At 43.5% G+C, this 17,153-nt stretch overlaps 1 protein-coding gene across 4 annotated transcripts in view; it reads right to left on the bottom strand.

The window, feature by feature from the left end:
• The window catches only part of ST6GALNAC5 (ST6 N-acetylgalactosaminide alpha-2,6-sialyltransferase 5), an 830,159-nt gene that overhangs the window by 471,311 nt on the left and 341,695 nt on the right, over positions 1 to 17,153 (bottom strand). The window contains exon 1 of one of the 4 annotated variants that reach the window (XM_069641678.1): positions 4,754 to 4,841. The exons of the other annotated variants lie outside the window; for them this stretch is intronic. Within the exon in view, the coding sequence (XP_069497779.1) occupies positions 4,754 to 4,826 (73 nt within the window). The 5' untranslated portion in view covers positions 4,827 to 4,841. Of the gene's footprint in view, positions 1 to 4,753; positions 4,842 to 17,153 lie in introns of those variants that run through there. 4 annotated transcript variants of the gene reach the window in all.

Genomic DNA, 17,153 nt, shown 5'->3' on the forward strand with positions numbered 1-17,153 from the left:
TTGCTTCATATCTGCCTCTATTCTATCTCTTTGATGCACTTGTTCCCACCTCTCCACTCTGTATGGCCCTCATTGTGATGCTCTCCTTTTGCACACGTAGGAGCCCACCGGCCACACTGTACAAATCTGCATAGTATTGATTAGGCAGTAGTACAACAGGGCAGTGAAAAAGTACACATATTTTAAATAATATACAAATATACAAATCATATTAAAAAAAGATAAAATGATACACAGGAGGGAGAAGCAAGTTTGCTCCTTCCTCTTGTAACGATCAACTTATTCACTGATTTATAGAGGAGTGGTAAAGTCCCTCTTCCTTCATTTACTAGCGTTAAATTCTATTAAAAGTACATATACTAATGTTTTTTCAGTGCTACTAACTAGTACTGTGACCAACCTTAATATCGCACATTTTGGTACAATGTACACAATATACCACGTCAGTTCATCACATTTGTGTTCCATATTTTTTTCCATCTGAATCTTATTTTGTTTAGTCAGGCACGTCTGCCTGTTGGTATGGCGAGCATGTTTCAGTGACCATTGGAAGATGTATGGGGAACACCCACGGTATTTTAATCTTAGACCGAGTTCTTTGCTGTTAGCCTCATAGTCCTCTGTTTTGCTACAGTTCCATCTGATACGAAGTCATTGTCCATAAGGTAGGTTTTCCCAGAGTCTTTGTTGGTGAAAACTACTGAACAACAAGAGAGTATTTTTATCCGTTGGTTTCTTAAACAGAGTGGTGCCCAGTTTATTGTTTGTGGACCTGTATATCTCAAGGTCTAGAAAGGCAAGTGAGACAAGTAAAATCAACATCTTGAATATGAACTCCACAGCATTTCGAACAGCCGACTGCACTTCGTTCTTGGAAGATAAACTCTTTACTTGATGCTCAAAAAACGCTGCCATAAGATATCGATACATAAACAGTGGTGTACACTAGAGGGGTACCACATCGTGTGACATCTTTATATACAAGTTTCTATAAGGCGAAATATAGCGTGAACCCATTGTGTGCAATCTCTTCCTTGCAGTGTCTGGACGCCAGTAAAAGTCACGTTGTGTGATGTTACGTACCATTTTACAGATGAGACAGAATTCAACATATCAGACCATCTGTATTTCAATCTGCAAGTGAAAATATATACCCTTGCAGGTAATTATGGTCACAAATGCATTCATGAAACCATATATGGAACACAAATGCATTCCCTTCTCTCCATCACTTCCTTCTTTCCCCTCTTTTAAGTATCTTTACAAATCCTTCTCCTCTCCTCACCCCATCTCCTTCCTATTCATATATCGACCCCCTGGCCCTCTCTCTTCCTTCTATGATGACCTCGATCACCTTCTTTCTCTCATCTCTCCCTCTCCCTCTCCTCTAACTGTACTCAGTGACTTTAATCTTCACTCCCATTCTCCCCCTCACTCCTCTCCCCTTTATCCATCCTTGACTCCTACCTTCTTTCCCCTCTTCCTTCCTCTCCTCCTCTGACTCCACTCTTGACCTCATCTTCAACTCTTCCTACCCATCTTCTACTGTCTCTACACTTCCTCTCTATCTCTCTGATCATGCTCTACTCTCCTTCTCCCTTACTCCCCTTCCCCTTCCGTCTTCTCCTAAGCCTTCCCCTTCTATCTTTTCACGACGTGACCTTCGTAGCTTTGATCCCTCCCTCTTTCTCGAAACTTGCTCTTCTTCTCTCCCCTTTCTTCAAGATTTCTCTTTACTATCGGCCAATGACGCACTTTCTACTCTCTCCTCTTCTATCTCCTCCTCACTCGATCTGCTCCACCCCTTTCCTTCTTCCGTCCAACCCGGAAACCCTCTCAACCATGGCTCTCTCCTCAACTCATCTCCTCTCCATGTGACGTCTCCTCCGACATCATGAGAGACTCTGGCTCAAATCTCCCTCGCTTTCCAACCAGACCTCCTACTTCTCTTACCACTCCCTTTATGACTCTTGTCTCTCCTCGGCAAAACACTCCTACTACTCTAACCTTCTTCAATCCCAACCCTCCCACCCCCACCGTGTCTTCCAAACTCTCTGTCATCTTGTCTCTCCCCCAACCCCTGATCCCTCAACCTCCTCCACCCTTTCTCCCTCTGACTTTGCAAACTTCTTCTCCTCCAAGATTCTTGCCCTTCGGCCAAAGATCAATTCCTCCTCTTACTTCCCCCTGCCCCATCTCCCTTCTCCCCCACAACCTGCATGACTGACTTCTCCCCTGTCTCCCTTTCTGACGTCTCCATCAACCTCCTCTCCAAAGCTGACCCCTTGTCTGCTCCAACTTACCCTTTCCCTCAATTCTTATTCCTAAGATCTACCCTCTTCTTATCCCCTACCTAACTTCCTTCTTCAACACCTGCCTTTCCTCTGCCACCTTCCCCTCTGCTTTCAAGCATGCCACTATCATTCCGATTCTGAAGAAACCTTCTGCAGATCCCCTGATCACCTCTAACTTCCGTCCCATCTCACTCCTCCCATTCCTTTCTAAACTTCTCGAGCGCCTCTCCTACTTTCAGCTCTCATCCTTTGTGATTACTCTCTCTCTCCTTCCCCCTTCTCAATCTGGCTTCCGCCCTAAACATTCTCCTGAAACAGCCCTCACTTACATCCTTAACTCCCTCCTCACGGCTCGACACTCTAAGCAATCCTCTGTCCTTATTCTTCTTGATCTTTCTGCTGCCTTCGACACTGTCGATCACCCCCTTCTTCTCAACACTCTCTCTTCCTTTGGTTTCAAAGGCTCTGTACTCAACTGCCTATCCTCTTACCTCTCCTCCCGCTCTTTTACTGTTTCCTGGGTAGGCCGCGCCTCTCCTTCCCAGCCTCTGGAATACAGAGTTCCCCACGGGCCGTGCTTAGCCCTTTCCTATTCTCACTCTACACCTCCCTCCTTGCCCCTGTTATCTCCTCATTTGGCATCTCTCACCATTTCTATGCCGATGACACGCAGCTCTTTCTTTCCTTCTCTTCCTTCTCTCCTTACCTCCACCTTAAACTCTCTTCCTGTCTTACTGCCATTAAAAACTGTATGTCTTCTCGCTTCCTTTCCCTTAACTGAACTGAACTGACAAAAGTGAAGTAGTTTTCTTCCCCTCCAACTCCCTTCCCCCTCCCAATCCTCCTCCATTTATTCATTTTCCCCCCTCTAATCTAACTTTCTCCCCCCTAACTTTTGCTCACAACTTAGGCATTTACTTTGACTCCTCTCTCATTTCTATATTTGTATATCAATCAAAATATGTGTACTTTTTCACTGCCCTGTTGTACTACTGCCTAATGAATACCATGCAGATTGGCACAGTGTGACTGGTGGGCTCCTACGACCTAAGTGTGCAAAAGTAGGGTAGCTATTGGTGGAATCTGTATGTTGGTTGAACTTTCTTTGTCCTCGTCCGCATAGCCTCCTATACAAAAAAGAGGACTCTTATGCTCATTCAATTTGAATTCCTCATGCAATGGCAATGTTACTGTTATATTTGCCCTGCACCTCCTTTGCACTAGGTTTTCACAGTCTGTGCAAATTCCGTCATGTTCTGATGGGCCCGGGAAGGGCGGTGCACACACTCCCAAAGTGAATTTGAAAAATGAAGAGATGAATTTGCACTTTGCCCTAATTTTTGTGTCTGCAGTTGTTTTGCACGGGTGCTGCGGTTCAAGCCAAACAAGTACAATAGCACTTGCTTGTACCTATGCAGGGAAGCGGTGTATAATTTAAAAGAGGGAAATACTTTGCTGAAGTAAGACTTGAGTTTCTTATCCTTTCTCTTCTCTGTTCCACTTTGGCTATCTAATTGATTATGCCACTTGTTAAACAAATCTTAAGAGCTACAAAGTTAATTATTTACAATTCACCTGTACTGTTCACGATGGGAAGCACTTATAACCACTTTTAATGAGTATCCAAGACCGCAACAACAGGGAGGTCATTTCACCAAAATGCCAGAGGTAGCAGAAGTGACATCACACGACCCATGACCTCTGATGACGTCATAGGAAGTGCTGTCATTTCACCACACCCCGAAGTAGCATCATGGGACTCGATGGAACACAACCTTTCACCCCTTGACAAAATACAAAGTGGCACCACATACCATTGTTCCTAAGTACAGTGCGAAAAATATGGTTACAATATCACTGTAATGTGATATACATTTCATACAAGAATGTATCACCATATGTATCGTTAATATCAGTGTGTACATGGCCATATTACCAAATTACTGTGAATGCAAGCAGACGTCCAGGGCCAAATGATAATGATGTGTTATCATATAGCACTTACGCTTAAACGCTTTATATAGAACAACTATAAATACAATATCACCCTAAGAAGGATGAAAGGGTGAGTTGGCCTTGCCGGGATTCGAACCTGCAACATGCATATCACACACACATTGAAGCAGTGAGCGTTAAACCCACTGAGCTATCTTACTGGCTATAGCTATCTTACTGGCTATAGTAAAATGAGAAATTACACGTCCGAATGTTCTCAAAATCAGAAAGCAAATTACACTCTGTACTGGATACCATTAAACTGCTAACTGAGATTTAACAGCAGGCCAGTTCATCTGCAAATTTGGCCACATGTCAAGCCAGCATGGATCTAATTTTCAGGATTCAGCGGTTGACAAAATACATACCATTGGGAGGATTCATAACACTGTATTAAAGAATTTAAATTAGCGCAGCGAATGCAGCACACTCACACTGAATCCCGTACTCTGGGCACTCCTTACCTGATACATGAAAACAAACTCCAGACCAGCATGTCAGGGAGATAGGAGAGATAGACACATTACAACAAAGCATTAAATGCAGCACAATGAAATCAACGGCCACTTTATGTGCTATGGTCAAACATGTCTACCCTGTACACAAGCTTTTAGGCACAAGGATTTGGTTAAGGGACCGAGCACACCTAGAAGGAATGTCTTGTGATGATTGTAACAGAGACAACGGCAGAAAAAAAATGCTATAACTACAACTTGCTAAAAGCAAAATATACAGTCCGAAATGGATGCTTATTGTACTCTAAATGCTTTTTGGAGGTGTTTGTCTGTATTGTGAGTTTGAGATGTTTAAGAACAGACTACATCAGTGACTCACCCCATGAAGTCTGCCTGAAATAAACCTTTAATGAGTCTGCCAATTATTGTATAAAATTCCAGAAAGACAAATTATTTGTTATTCCTATTCTTTCTTGTTTAGGGTCACCGATCAAAGTGTTACGCTTGTTGAACCCCTTGTTTTTTCTAAGAGGCCTGATCAAGAAACCAGCCACTCCAGAAACAAAGAGCCACATGGTGCTGGTCACAGCCTAGGAGCTTGCAATTGTAAAAAAAAGAAAAAAATGTTTTTTAAAATAATTTTTTTAGTGGTAGCTGCGCGACCGCAGGGGTAGCAAGAGAGAACTCAGGGGTCGCAGCTGAGACCCCCAAAAGACATCCCTGCGCAACAATATCACACATCTTCTGAAAACCTCTCTAAAGCACCTTAAGACTGGTATAAAACTGCAAACATTGACTAATAAAAACAAGTGAAATTCTCTAACAGATTAGGGCCTCTATGCTAATTCTGGGCCAATCGGTACAAAAGTGGTAGCTAGGGTAGCACAGCCCCTGTTTCCAGGAGAAAATATTGTATATGGCAAAACGTAAAAGGCATGCAAAATTCCAATAGGCACTCCCTTACGTATTACGTCAGAATATGACGCAGAATGAAAAAATGTGTATTTCCGATTAACAGGCATTTTGGATTAAAACAAGCCTTTGCATTGGGGTCCCCATCCGAATGAGGGCTTCAAAAGGTACTCATTTCTGGATGTTATACCTGGGGGCATCCTATAAAATCCATCTCATCCCTTGAAAACCAGGCACTGATAACCAGCTGTTAATGCTCTATGCTTTTGAGAGCCAATGTTTGGAAAATGCTGAGGGGCTGAATCATGGAATTTTTCACCCAGAAAATAGACTACTTGTGCCCAATTTGTGCACGCAAACTCTGTTGATTCATTGAATTGAAAGCACGTGACTTTTCCTGGACTTGCGTGGAGTTTGTGCTGTTCTGGCACGCCTCTGCGAGCTGTCGAGGGCCTTGCGCGAGACTCCAATCAGTGGGTGGGCATGGCCTGCGCAGATGGCTGGCAAGGGCGATGAACACCAGAAATCAGGAATAACTTGCGAAGAAGTGGCCATTTCGAGGGACGGCCCTATTGCGTGGCAAGAGACGTACTCCTACGCAAGTCCTTCAAAGCATCCGCCACCCGAAGGCTGACGTTAGTACATTTGCGCATAGGATTTTCAACACGCAGGTGGGATCGTACATCAATTTCAGGGTGAGTGTACTCAATCGGGGTTCTGAGGTAACCTAGGGGTGCGCGTAGTCTGTGTAGCAGGGTGCAGGAACATTTTACGTTGGTTTGCATGCACCTTTCCTGAGTTATTGCAGAGTTACGATTTTTCATACGCATGTTGTCAGCGTGCCAGATACAGTCACAGGAGACCCTGTGCATGCTCCCTGAGTCGCAGGCCTGCTTACGGGGGACACCCTGCACTGTTTGAAGGGTGCATGTATTCGTGCCTGGAGGAACGTGCAAAAGTAGCTGATTGTAAGAGGATTCAATTCAACACTACAGCTAAGTCAATGCCTAGTCTGGGATACTGAATGGAAACCCTTATTGATATGTCTTTATGTCCAGTTCATGAGTTCTGGATGACTACCCCTATATAAAACCCCTCTCTTGGAATCCCCCTGACCCCACTGAGCCAAGAAGTAGTTCTGTTTTGCAAGTTAAAAGGTTTATTTGAGAATTTAAACAATATACATATATATCACACTTTATAATAAATTAATAATTGAATATCACACTTAATCTGAGCAGTAATCAATAATGGATAGTCTGGCACTAGCACACTTCTTTATAATCAATGATGAGTGGTTATAGGATGGATAAGATAGCAACAATACTTTTATGGTTTCAAATGGATGCAAGGTGGAATGAAAATGCAATACAGAAAATAACTTGATAGGGTTTCAACAAAACAATGTAATCACTTTTCTCTGGCAATCCACTCCCCCTCTTTATGCAATGCAAGGAAATGGAAGGAAAGCACACAGTTCTCAGAAATGCAATCAAATGTAATTCAGTTCACCCCAGCAAGCTTAGACTACAGAAGTTTGAAACACAGGCCCAAAATGCTTTTATATGTGCTGGCAATGAAGTGAGGAATATGCGGAAAATGGTTTTAATTCCCTTCAGGAGGTTCAGGGTGAGTGGTATATAGTTAATATGAGTTCAGGCTCACTCTAGCAATGATTCTAGGATGGTTCTTAAGAGGCAAACGAATTTTTAGCAAGGAAAGAGATGACTGCTGATGGTTACACGTGGCTGGATTTTTAACCAAATCGCAAATCGCTGTAAAATTCGCGAATGCGATTACGGCAAAAGTAAGCAAGTCGGTTCTAGGTTCGTTGAAAAGCTACGATTCTAAGCTTTCAGAGGAAAGTTAAACCAAGTTCCTAGCACAAACGGTTCCAGAGATACGGACGATTAAATAAAGGTAGTTTTTCGGATTTGAAATTTTTAAAGTTCAAAGCGACATGTTACAGCTTGCAGCTAGAAAATGACAGGTGACAGCTTTACAAATGACAGGTGACAGTTAGGAGGCAGTTCTGGTTAGATTAAAATAGATTGAATTATATTATTTTAACTAAGAGATTGGTTCTGCACAGTTCTGCTAGGTACTCACAATATATTTTGAAATAGGCCTCCCCACGGATCTGGTCAGGTTTTGGACTGGACTCCGGTTCTGGTCTCGGCACTTCACAGTGATCTGGGTCAGCTCTCTGGTTCTGCTAACAGCGGTCTGGGTCACTCTGGATCTCTGGCCTCTGGTTCTGGATACTGCTCTGCTTTCTCTGGGTACAGCACTGCTTCTGGATTTTTCTGGCACAGGGTTTCAGGCCAGAATCAACACCTGGGTCCGGCTGTGAATAGTCTGCAAATGATTTTTGGGCCTGCTGACAAATACTTTTGCTTGCAGTGGGCCTTCTTGGTTCAAGGTTTGGTAGTCTCTGTTCAGCTTGGAAGTCTAAGTGTAGGATCTCTGGATGTGAAGTCGTATGTCAGCATGCTCCGCAGCAAATGGAATTGAATCTCCCTACCTGTCCCAGCAATCTCTTTTTATGTGCTTTGAAAGTGGGTGGAGAGGCTAGCTTTCTAGGCCCAACCCCTTCAGAGTTCTGATAGGTTGGAGAATTCTTTGTGTTCTCACTGGAGAGCAGGATTGTGTGTCAGAATGATGTCATTTAATGGCTTGCAGAAAGGACACTCCCCTGTCAAATTACACACAATCTATATTTGACCTAAAGACATATTTCATAGATACACAGTGGTTTGAAATTACATGCACCCATCACATATCACATGAGGTATACCCTGTTCAAACTCTGCTCTTCCTGGGGGCTTGCATTCAGAAATGGCAACATTTGGTGCTTTTTAGTGGGTTTTGCAACATCAGATTTTTCTCCAGATTTATACACATGTACACGCCTGTCCAGACATACTCCAGTAAACTCCCATGTCTCTAGCTTAAACACAGAGTCTGTAGTATACATAAATAGCAGGGTTTTGCCCCAGAACATCACACAAATTCCCAACGCGCCTTAAAACGTGCACAGAAAAATCACAAGAATAATGGTATCATTTAAATAATTTTGACAAGTCCGCACCATGAGTTATACATCTTTCTTAAAATCATATTCTGGCCAACAGGGGTGTGTCTTTGCAGGTCACATGGTGGAGAAACCAGTTTATCCAGTTTCTGCCAAGCTCAGAGACCCTGCCCCTCCCAGCTTCTGCCAAGAGGAAGCTATTTTACGGTCCCCCTAATAAACCATCTGCCTGGGCCCTGGAAGGCCCATTGTTCAAGAGGAAGCCATTTATGGCCTCCCCCCAATAAACCCTCTGCCTGGGCCCAGGACAGGCCTTTGTTCAACTCCCTGTAGCTGCTCCACCCCTAATCTAATCAGAGAGGTGACAACTCCTTTTGGCAAGGGGAAGGGTGGCTGAGCAGGTTTTAACTCCTGTGGGGGTAGATGTCAGGCAGAATTCAGTTCTTTAAGCCAGCCCCCAGCTAATGTCACTTCTAGTTACCCAGTTTTCTGCATTCAAATAAACTAACAATTTTTACACATGCAGCTAGAATGCTGATTCTAAGTTCAAAACTATGACATTTTAACAGTTACAAACTATGTGACACTCAAAAGTAGGTCACTCAGTTAATTTAAACATTTCGATTTTGGTGGTTTTAATCCAGCTTCAGTTAGGCTGCTGACATGCATAGCTCAGCCAGTTTTGTTATGAACATTGTTTTGGGCTCTTCATCTTCCCAGATTTAGTATGCACACATACTTCATTCTGCCAGATGTCCGCTGGTGTTCAGTGAGATTTTTGGATGTGTTGCAATGTTTGAAAATAGGCATTTTGAGCTGGCATTCAGAGAAACAAAAGGTGATTTTAAAGTGCGGTTTTTCCTTTGGCACACATTTCACTCATGGCACCCCGGCCCATCCTGCTCGCACTGGTGGGTGGCAAGTTAGGCAACCATTTTAGTGTGCACAAACTGCGTGGTTCTCCTGGATTTTGGCGCACATGTGGGCTTTTTGGCCATCTTGGATTTTCTAAGCCCACAGCACCAAATGTTGCAGCATGATAGCTCAAACGTGGGTCAGGACCCCAACATGATCTGGCAGTTTCCTGCTTTGCGTGTGGGCGTGTTGTGGGCATTCCAGCTGGGACTTGCGAATACGGTTACTTTGTGCAAACAAATCCATGAATATGCGTTGCGCACAGATTTTCTTAATCGCACAGGCTTGCGCAGTAGCTTTTTCGGCATGTGACCATTGCGTGATTTCTGCATGTAATTCCATGAATCGGCATCTATGTGTTTGTTGATGGGGAACTTTTATATTATTTCAAATTTAAAAATCTACTATATGTATACTCACAGATATTCTGTATGTCTACCTATTGCAGGGAGCGTGATATCAATGTTAATGACTTTGCTTAAACATAAAGCTAAACGTCCCCATAAAACAGCCTACGAGGTGTGCAGAGTTAATCGAACGCACAATACGATAATTACTTACATAGAACAATTAATGCCTTGGACTATGTAATGATACAAGTAACACAGACATGGCCATCATATTTAAATTGATAATCGACAATATACAAATGCCAAATGCCAAAGCTGTTTGTAGTTGTGTTGAGGACTGAGGGTTTCAAGATACTAATGTGGAAATGCCGAGGGCACCCAAAGCACAGCTGCTTGCTCAGTCCAGTGGTCACCAGGTGTGTATACTTTCTAGAACCCTGTTTTAAAACTCTAAACTAAAGCATGAACTTCACTTTCTCAGTAGAACCCTTGTCCCATGTTACCCAACAGTTCACATTGAAACATTTCAGATTGCATTTAAAAGAAAATAGAAAATGACATAAAATGGCGTGCCATGTGTACCTCATAGGGATTGGATTTATTTTCCCCATCCTCTTGCTTTAAAATTGCCTGCAAGGTTTATTTGCTTAGTTTAAGGCATTCTTTTTTGATTGGATTATGTCTTCCTCTGTTTCTGCACTAAAGCATGACTTTTATCAATTTATTTCATCTTATCCTCCCAAAGGAATTGCCTAAATCAATCTTGCAATGAAATAAAGTCTACTTTCAAAATGCAGGTCCTTTAAAGTTATCAAACACAGAGTTGTACATTCTAAAGCAAAAAGGAAATCTCGGCTGTTCTATGGCGAATATGGCAGCGTTTCAACCCATCTGCTATTATTCCATTTGCCATACCATAAATGCATGTTTTAATTTAATGCTGTAGCCCTACTAATTTAAATCCTCACTTCCAGCTATGTGTCAGTGGGTCCTTCATTCTAATTACATCAATCTGCAAAGAACAGCACATGTATTTTCAATTATGAGATGCATAACGGGGGTCATGAGACCGGGGGCTCCTTCTCATTCACCACGCCCCAGGCTATGAAAAAGAAAATTGTTGGCAGACAGCTGAAGCCTGCCAGAGTGTGGCATTTGGGTCAACCACCCCCTTAGTAAGTGTTCATACACTCCTTTGACTCTTGAGGCTCTTCCCTGACATGCAACTGAAAAAGATATGGCTCCTGGGTGTGGCCTATTGGCAGTTCCTACCTATACGTTCACATTGGTTTGACTGCGTTTTCCCACCCACCTCTACTATTGTGTTTTCCCTTTGTGTTCATGGGGATGCGTGGAGAGAGGAGGAGTGGGGGTCTCTCCCTTTCTATCTGTGTCCGGGCGTGTGTGTGTGTGTGTGTGTTTGTGTGTGGTATACTCAGGACAAACACTACTGAGCCAATTTGCTATCCATATTATATATTTCTTTGGAGAAAATACTTTCTCCAGGTAGACTGCAACGTTAGGATCCGAAGGGTACAGTCAAGTATTTATTATTTACAGACCAGCATCTTGAAGAGTCGACACAATTGCATATAGCGGTCCAGTGACTTTAGGGTTTCCATACAACAGAGGAAAACCTATACCCTCCGTTCACCTAGACTCAAATGCTTTCCTCGAAGGAAAATTAAGTGCCTTTTTAGTAAGCCCTTCCGAGTCAACAACCGTGCATTGTAATAATGCATTACGTTTCTCTTTAGCATGCCACAGACACAAACCCTACCCTGTATCCTACCCTACCACCCGAGGAGGCTTTGGGATGGTTTGGGAAAAGAACTCTGGTAGGTTAAGCTTCCATCTTTGAAATTCAACCAACTACAGAGCACATCAAACAGGCATTGGAAATGTCAACAGTTTTGGCTTTGTGTAGGCATAGGAAAGGCATTTGCCAGGCACTGCCATAGTGGTATTAATTGGCCATCATGGTAGCAGCTACAAAATGGTGCAAATACCTAGGCATAAAATAGCAATGCCTTGCAGAGGCCAACTACTTATACAAAAGCCAAAACTATTTGCCTTGCCAATTATTACTTTTTAACAAGACTTCAGTGCAGGACACACATAGTGCTCATACATCGAGTGGCTGAATGCAAACCTGGCTGAGACATTTTTATGACACCAGTGTCACGTTTACAGCTAAAATTAAGTCATTAGCTCTCAGAAAATTGCTTTGAAAAAACGGGCAGGCACAAAGCATGATGGTAAGGCTCGATTACGGTAGCTCAAAGAGAACCCAGGAGGATGTGTTTTGAGCCTGGAGGGTACGGGGTGGATTGGCCATAGGGATCAGCAGGCCGATGGGCAGTCAAGGGGTGAGTAAATAACCAAACATCGCCTACAAGCTTTCCATCCCTCCTCATATGCCATTTCTCCCTATCTTTATACAAATGCAATAGTTTTGGCTTATAGGTGGCATGCCACCTAATAGCCAAAACTAAACATGGTGGTGCGGAATATTCCAGAGGGGCACTCCACCAGCATCCTCCAAAGAAAGAAAAACATTTGCAATACTTACACCTGTGTGTGTGAGAGAGCAGGGATTGGATGAACATCAGAACTTCAGTGCAAGAACCAGTCATTGCTAAGGAATGTCGTTTTCCACAAACTCTTCCAAAATGCAATAGCCTGGATTGAGAGATTAGAATCTCTAACCCCCAAAGGGATGGATTCTGAATGGGATCTCTCATGTTTCTTGTAAGTTTGTCTAAAAAGGTGTCATTGAGGAGACCCAATACCCAGGGATTTACTGTGGAAACATGATGTCAATTGGTCATACATCTTTGATTTTAGATTGTGAACATACTCTGGCAGGAGGATGTTATTAGATGCACTAGGATGTGAAACATGAAACAATGATTTTGACAATGTGTTACACAAACTGGAAGAGATTGTGAACAGCTTTGTATGCTGGGAGCGTTGAAGAGTAGGACGCTTAGTCTGTTTCATTCAATCTCACAGGCCATTTGAATGTGTGTATATATGTATCTTCTACAAAGTGAAGGCAAGAACAAAGTGAATAGTTACAGCATGAGGCAGACTGCTAGGCATATGGGAGTATGTCATGTATGGGCTATTTCACTACGACAGACATAGCATATTGGTTAAATTAGAGATCCTGTTACTGCAGTGGCAGGCTAGCAGGCAGGCAGAGCGTATTTACGTCCTGGATGTGGAGATGCATATTGAAAGTACTGCTGTAGTGGCTGCTTAGTGCAAAGAGTAGCAGCCCCACTGGCAACAGATTGTTGCCATGGTAGCAGCAACGGTGTCACCCTGTTGACACGCAAAAAGATTACATTAGTCAGCACACTAGATGCTTGGCAACCCGCATGGGCCACAATAACAGGGATATTTCAACACATAACACTTAAATAAGTTTCTAGTCTGTATCTCAAGATGAGGGCCATTTAAAGTGAAAATTAGGTTGTGGTATTTATAGCATGGAGGGGGATACGGGTATAAATGGAGACTGGGCTAGCTGTGGAACAATGTTTAAAGATCAAGGGAGGCATATGAGCGAGCACGACGGAGTATTTAACATAGGAAAGATTGTTTATCGAAACTAGACAAAGATGGCCGCCATGCACGAGGTGCAACAGTCTCTTTCTTGATGAGCTGTTGCTATGGCAAAGGCGGCATCTTATTACGGATGTGCAGATCCCGACCAGTTTACCATCTGATGCCCCGCTGTCCTTGTACACTATACATCAAAAAGAAGTGAGTACCCCAATATTGGAGCCGTGGAAAGCTTATTACCTTAGTACCTGCCCATGTGCAGTCGGGACTGCATTGATGGAGTTGCTTGATTACACTGAGTTGCTTTATTACACAGGTCACCGTGGTTGCAGTGCTTGGTCTCGTGGGTACCAGGACACTAGGAGCAGTTCCCTAACTGACAGCAGATTCAGGTAAGATTCGTTTTTGGGCTACACAGTTGCACTCTGCTCAACACATTAGGACATGACATGGAATGATTTCAGTGTTTATTTTCAGACAAAGAGGAAGTGATGAATAGGAAAATTGAAAGATTGTTATTTTGTCTTGGAGGACGTTGTGATACTGTGATTAATAACGCCACATTGAAACGGACAGTGACTTAGCCTCTGAAGAAGAGAGACAGTTGTTGTGCTCCAAAATTGAGAACTTCTTTTTGTTTTAGAAATTGATATAGAATGAATGCTATATCTAGAATCTTGTTTTTGGAATTTAATAGGGTATTTTGTGCAGTAAAAATCTAAATCGGTACTGCTAAACTGCTGGTGTGAGTGTATTAATTTGATTATTTTTAATTACTTTGAAATATAGAGTAAGGGGTGGTTTCCCTGGATAGAGTGCACCAGGGATTCTTGTTGGCAACAACAGGTTTTTGTAGCTTTAGTTTTCCACAAACTGCCCTTTGCAAAAGGAAGGAGACCATGAAATGAATGCCTGTCTGCCTGGAATACGATAAGGTGACAACTGAAGTTGCTAAACTACAGACAACCCGGACATATCAAAAGGAAAACGCTGAAAGCCCAAAGAGAGAGTTAAATCACAGGACAGAGTAAAGTTCTTCGGGAATCAGCTGATTCAAGGCCCATTACCTAAGAGTATCTATCACCACTCACACAGCACCAGAAAGGATTCTCAATTACACAAGGAAGTGTCTTTTCTTCCTATGCCAGGTAGAAAGCAAGATGTTGTGACCCAGTGTACCAATGATTGATTGGTTGATGTGTATCAGCCCACCCAAACACTGGAAATGTGGCTGCCCGTTTACATTGTTTTGTTACTCTGTATCCTATGTGTGATTTGTACCTCCTAGTGTTCTTTCAGAATATTTCCTTGCTGATGGTCATTTTCGTGTATGCAGACTATAAATATCGTTATCATTATTAGTACCAGGCGAGGGCGTAATCAGAATGAAAGAGCCATTCTGTTTGGCCCTCACCGAGTCATTACCAGGCCGGGAATCCCTCTGTCGGATTCCACAGCCTTTGTCCCGGGCGGGGGGTGTGGCAGCCCCTCAGTCAATGAGGATGCTCAAAGCGGGGCCATCCCTGCTCGAGCCTCCTCACGGCTGAGAGGCTGCCTTCGCCCCCCGCCGGGGACTCAGGTAAAGATTTGGCTTTTTTTTGTTTTCCTCCCTCCCTCCTCTGACCTCCCTGCCCTCCCCATCCCACTTACCTTCTACCCTTTGTCCCCGGTGGGGGACGATGGCAGCCTCCTGCCGTGTGGAGACTCGGAGCGGGGCCATCCCCGCTCTGAGCCTCCATACGGCTGGAGGCTTCTATCATCCCCCGCCGGGGACCCAGGTACATTTTTTTTTGTTTTTCTTTCTTTCCTTAGTCTCCATCTAGCCCTCCCAAACGCAGTTACTTTCTTATTTTTTCGGGAGCGGACGCGCTGGAAACGCTTCTGTTTCCCTTTCCATGGCGGCCATTTTCTTTGACGTCTTATTTTTTTTTTCTCCCGAAACGCTGCTGTGTTTCAGAACAAAAAAAAAAGCTTTTAGTCTCCCGATCACGCCATTTTTGCGGACTCCGGTACTAATAGCTATATGCCCCTTGTGGCGGGGGCATATTGCTTAAATAAGAAACCCTGATTCTGTTGCAGATATGAAATAGCTTATGAGACTTCCATTTTAGAATTTGAGGCACTTTGCTGGACAGTCCAGCACAGCATTAGCTGGTTGGTATTAGAACTACTGGAGCTGCTTTTTACTCTTGGGCACCTGAAGATGTCTCTTGAATGGGACATTTGGACAATGAAGGATTGTAGCTTTGCACATTTAAGTAGAACCCAGAACATATTTCTTTTTAAATGCTACCAAATGGTGCTTTTTGCAGCACGTTTTCCAAATGTACAGGTTAAAATCACATGGGGCCAGGCTAAATGTGTCAGAAACATTGGAGAACTCCGGTGGCTCAGATGCCCATCCCATCCCTGAGATATGGGAGACTCCCGTGCTGTTGGATACCAAGGTGATATTGAAGAAAAATGTGCTCCCATAACTCGTGCCTCATCTGGGATGGAGCCGGTTCTTTTCTGTGAAATTCTGCAATCTTTTGTCATTAGTGACTCTGCCTCCTTCTCTGATATCCGCAGTGCCTTGCATGGCAGCAGAGAAAAAGAGGAGTGTGCAGCTAACCAGAACCATATGAGGATACACGTGGAGTTGTGAGGTGTTTTGGCAAAGAAGATATGGGAAAAGGCAATAAAGAAAGCATACCAGCTCAAATGTCCACACTGAGGGGTCTGGCAACTATCATATTTCTACTTTATGATGAAGTGAGCTCCTGATTCCCAGTACAAATAGTGATCACTGGGGCAATGAAGCCCGTACTTACTGTGAAGTGAGCTGCAAAGATAGGGGGCATATTGGAGTGAGCCGAAAAGCCTAAAACAGACCGTTGAATCCCTTAGTGTGTGACTAACAACATGGAGGAAGGGATATGATATGATAGGTTATTTATAACACGCTTAATACCCAGAGGTTTCTAAGCGTGGACACAGGGATCGAACCTGTGGTGCTCCATTTCGTCTTGCTTCCAAGGCGAGCTTGTGATATCCTCCCGAGACAAAAGTCTTTCTTCTTCCTTGAGTCCTGGGGAAAAGTGAAGGCACTGAGATACAAACTGTGTTTGCTCCGCAGCACTTTCCTGCTTCCCTGTTATGTCTTTTAGGGCAATTCTGAAAGATCCCATACATAAGCAGCTTTAAGAACGATTGTGACATGGTACTAGATCACCCCCAGACCTAGGAAAATCCATGCTCTGTTGATAGGAAGCAGAAAACAAGAAGACCACAGCAAATATTGGTGGGAGCGGCTGGAACCACATATGCCCAAGAAAAAGAAGGAAAGCAGCAAGGCAACTGGGACAGCTCCAAAAGAGTTTATTGTTTAAGGAGGAAACAGCTAGCCCTCTGAGGAGGCCATGCACAGCCTGGAGAAAGAGTGGGCAGAGAAAGTGCAGCAGTAGCGACCACCTCTGGCATTACAAAGGAACCGGCTTCTCGAGAGATACCAAACGCTGCATGAGGCGAACAGATTTCAAAAAAGTCTGTAAAAGCTTTTCACGTACACTGTTTTAGCCAGAGCTAAAGGAGAAGGGGCTGATGCTACCGGTTGGGGGGCTTTGCTAGGAGGTATACAGGCTAC

The sequence above is a fragment of the Ambystoma mexicanum genome, chromosome 1q (genome assembly GCF_040938575.1).
Source record: "Ambystoma mexicanum isolate Mex_15411 chromosome 1q, UKY_AmexF1_1, whole genome shotgun sequence".
Taxonomy (NCBI): domain Eukaryota; kingdom Metazoa; phylum Chordata; class Amphibia; order Caudata; family Ambystomatidae; genus Ambystoma; species Ambystoma mexicanum.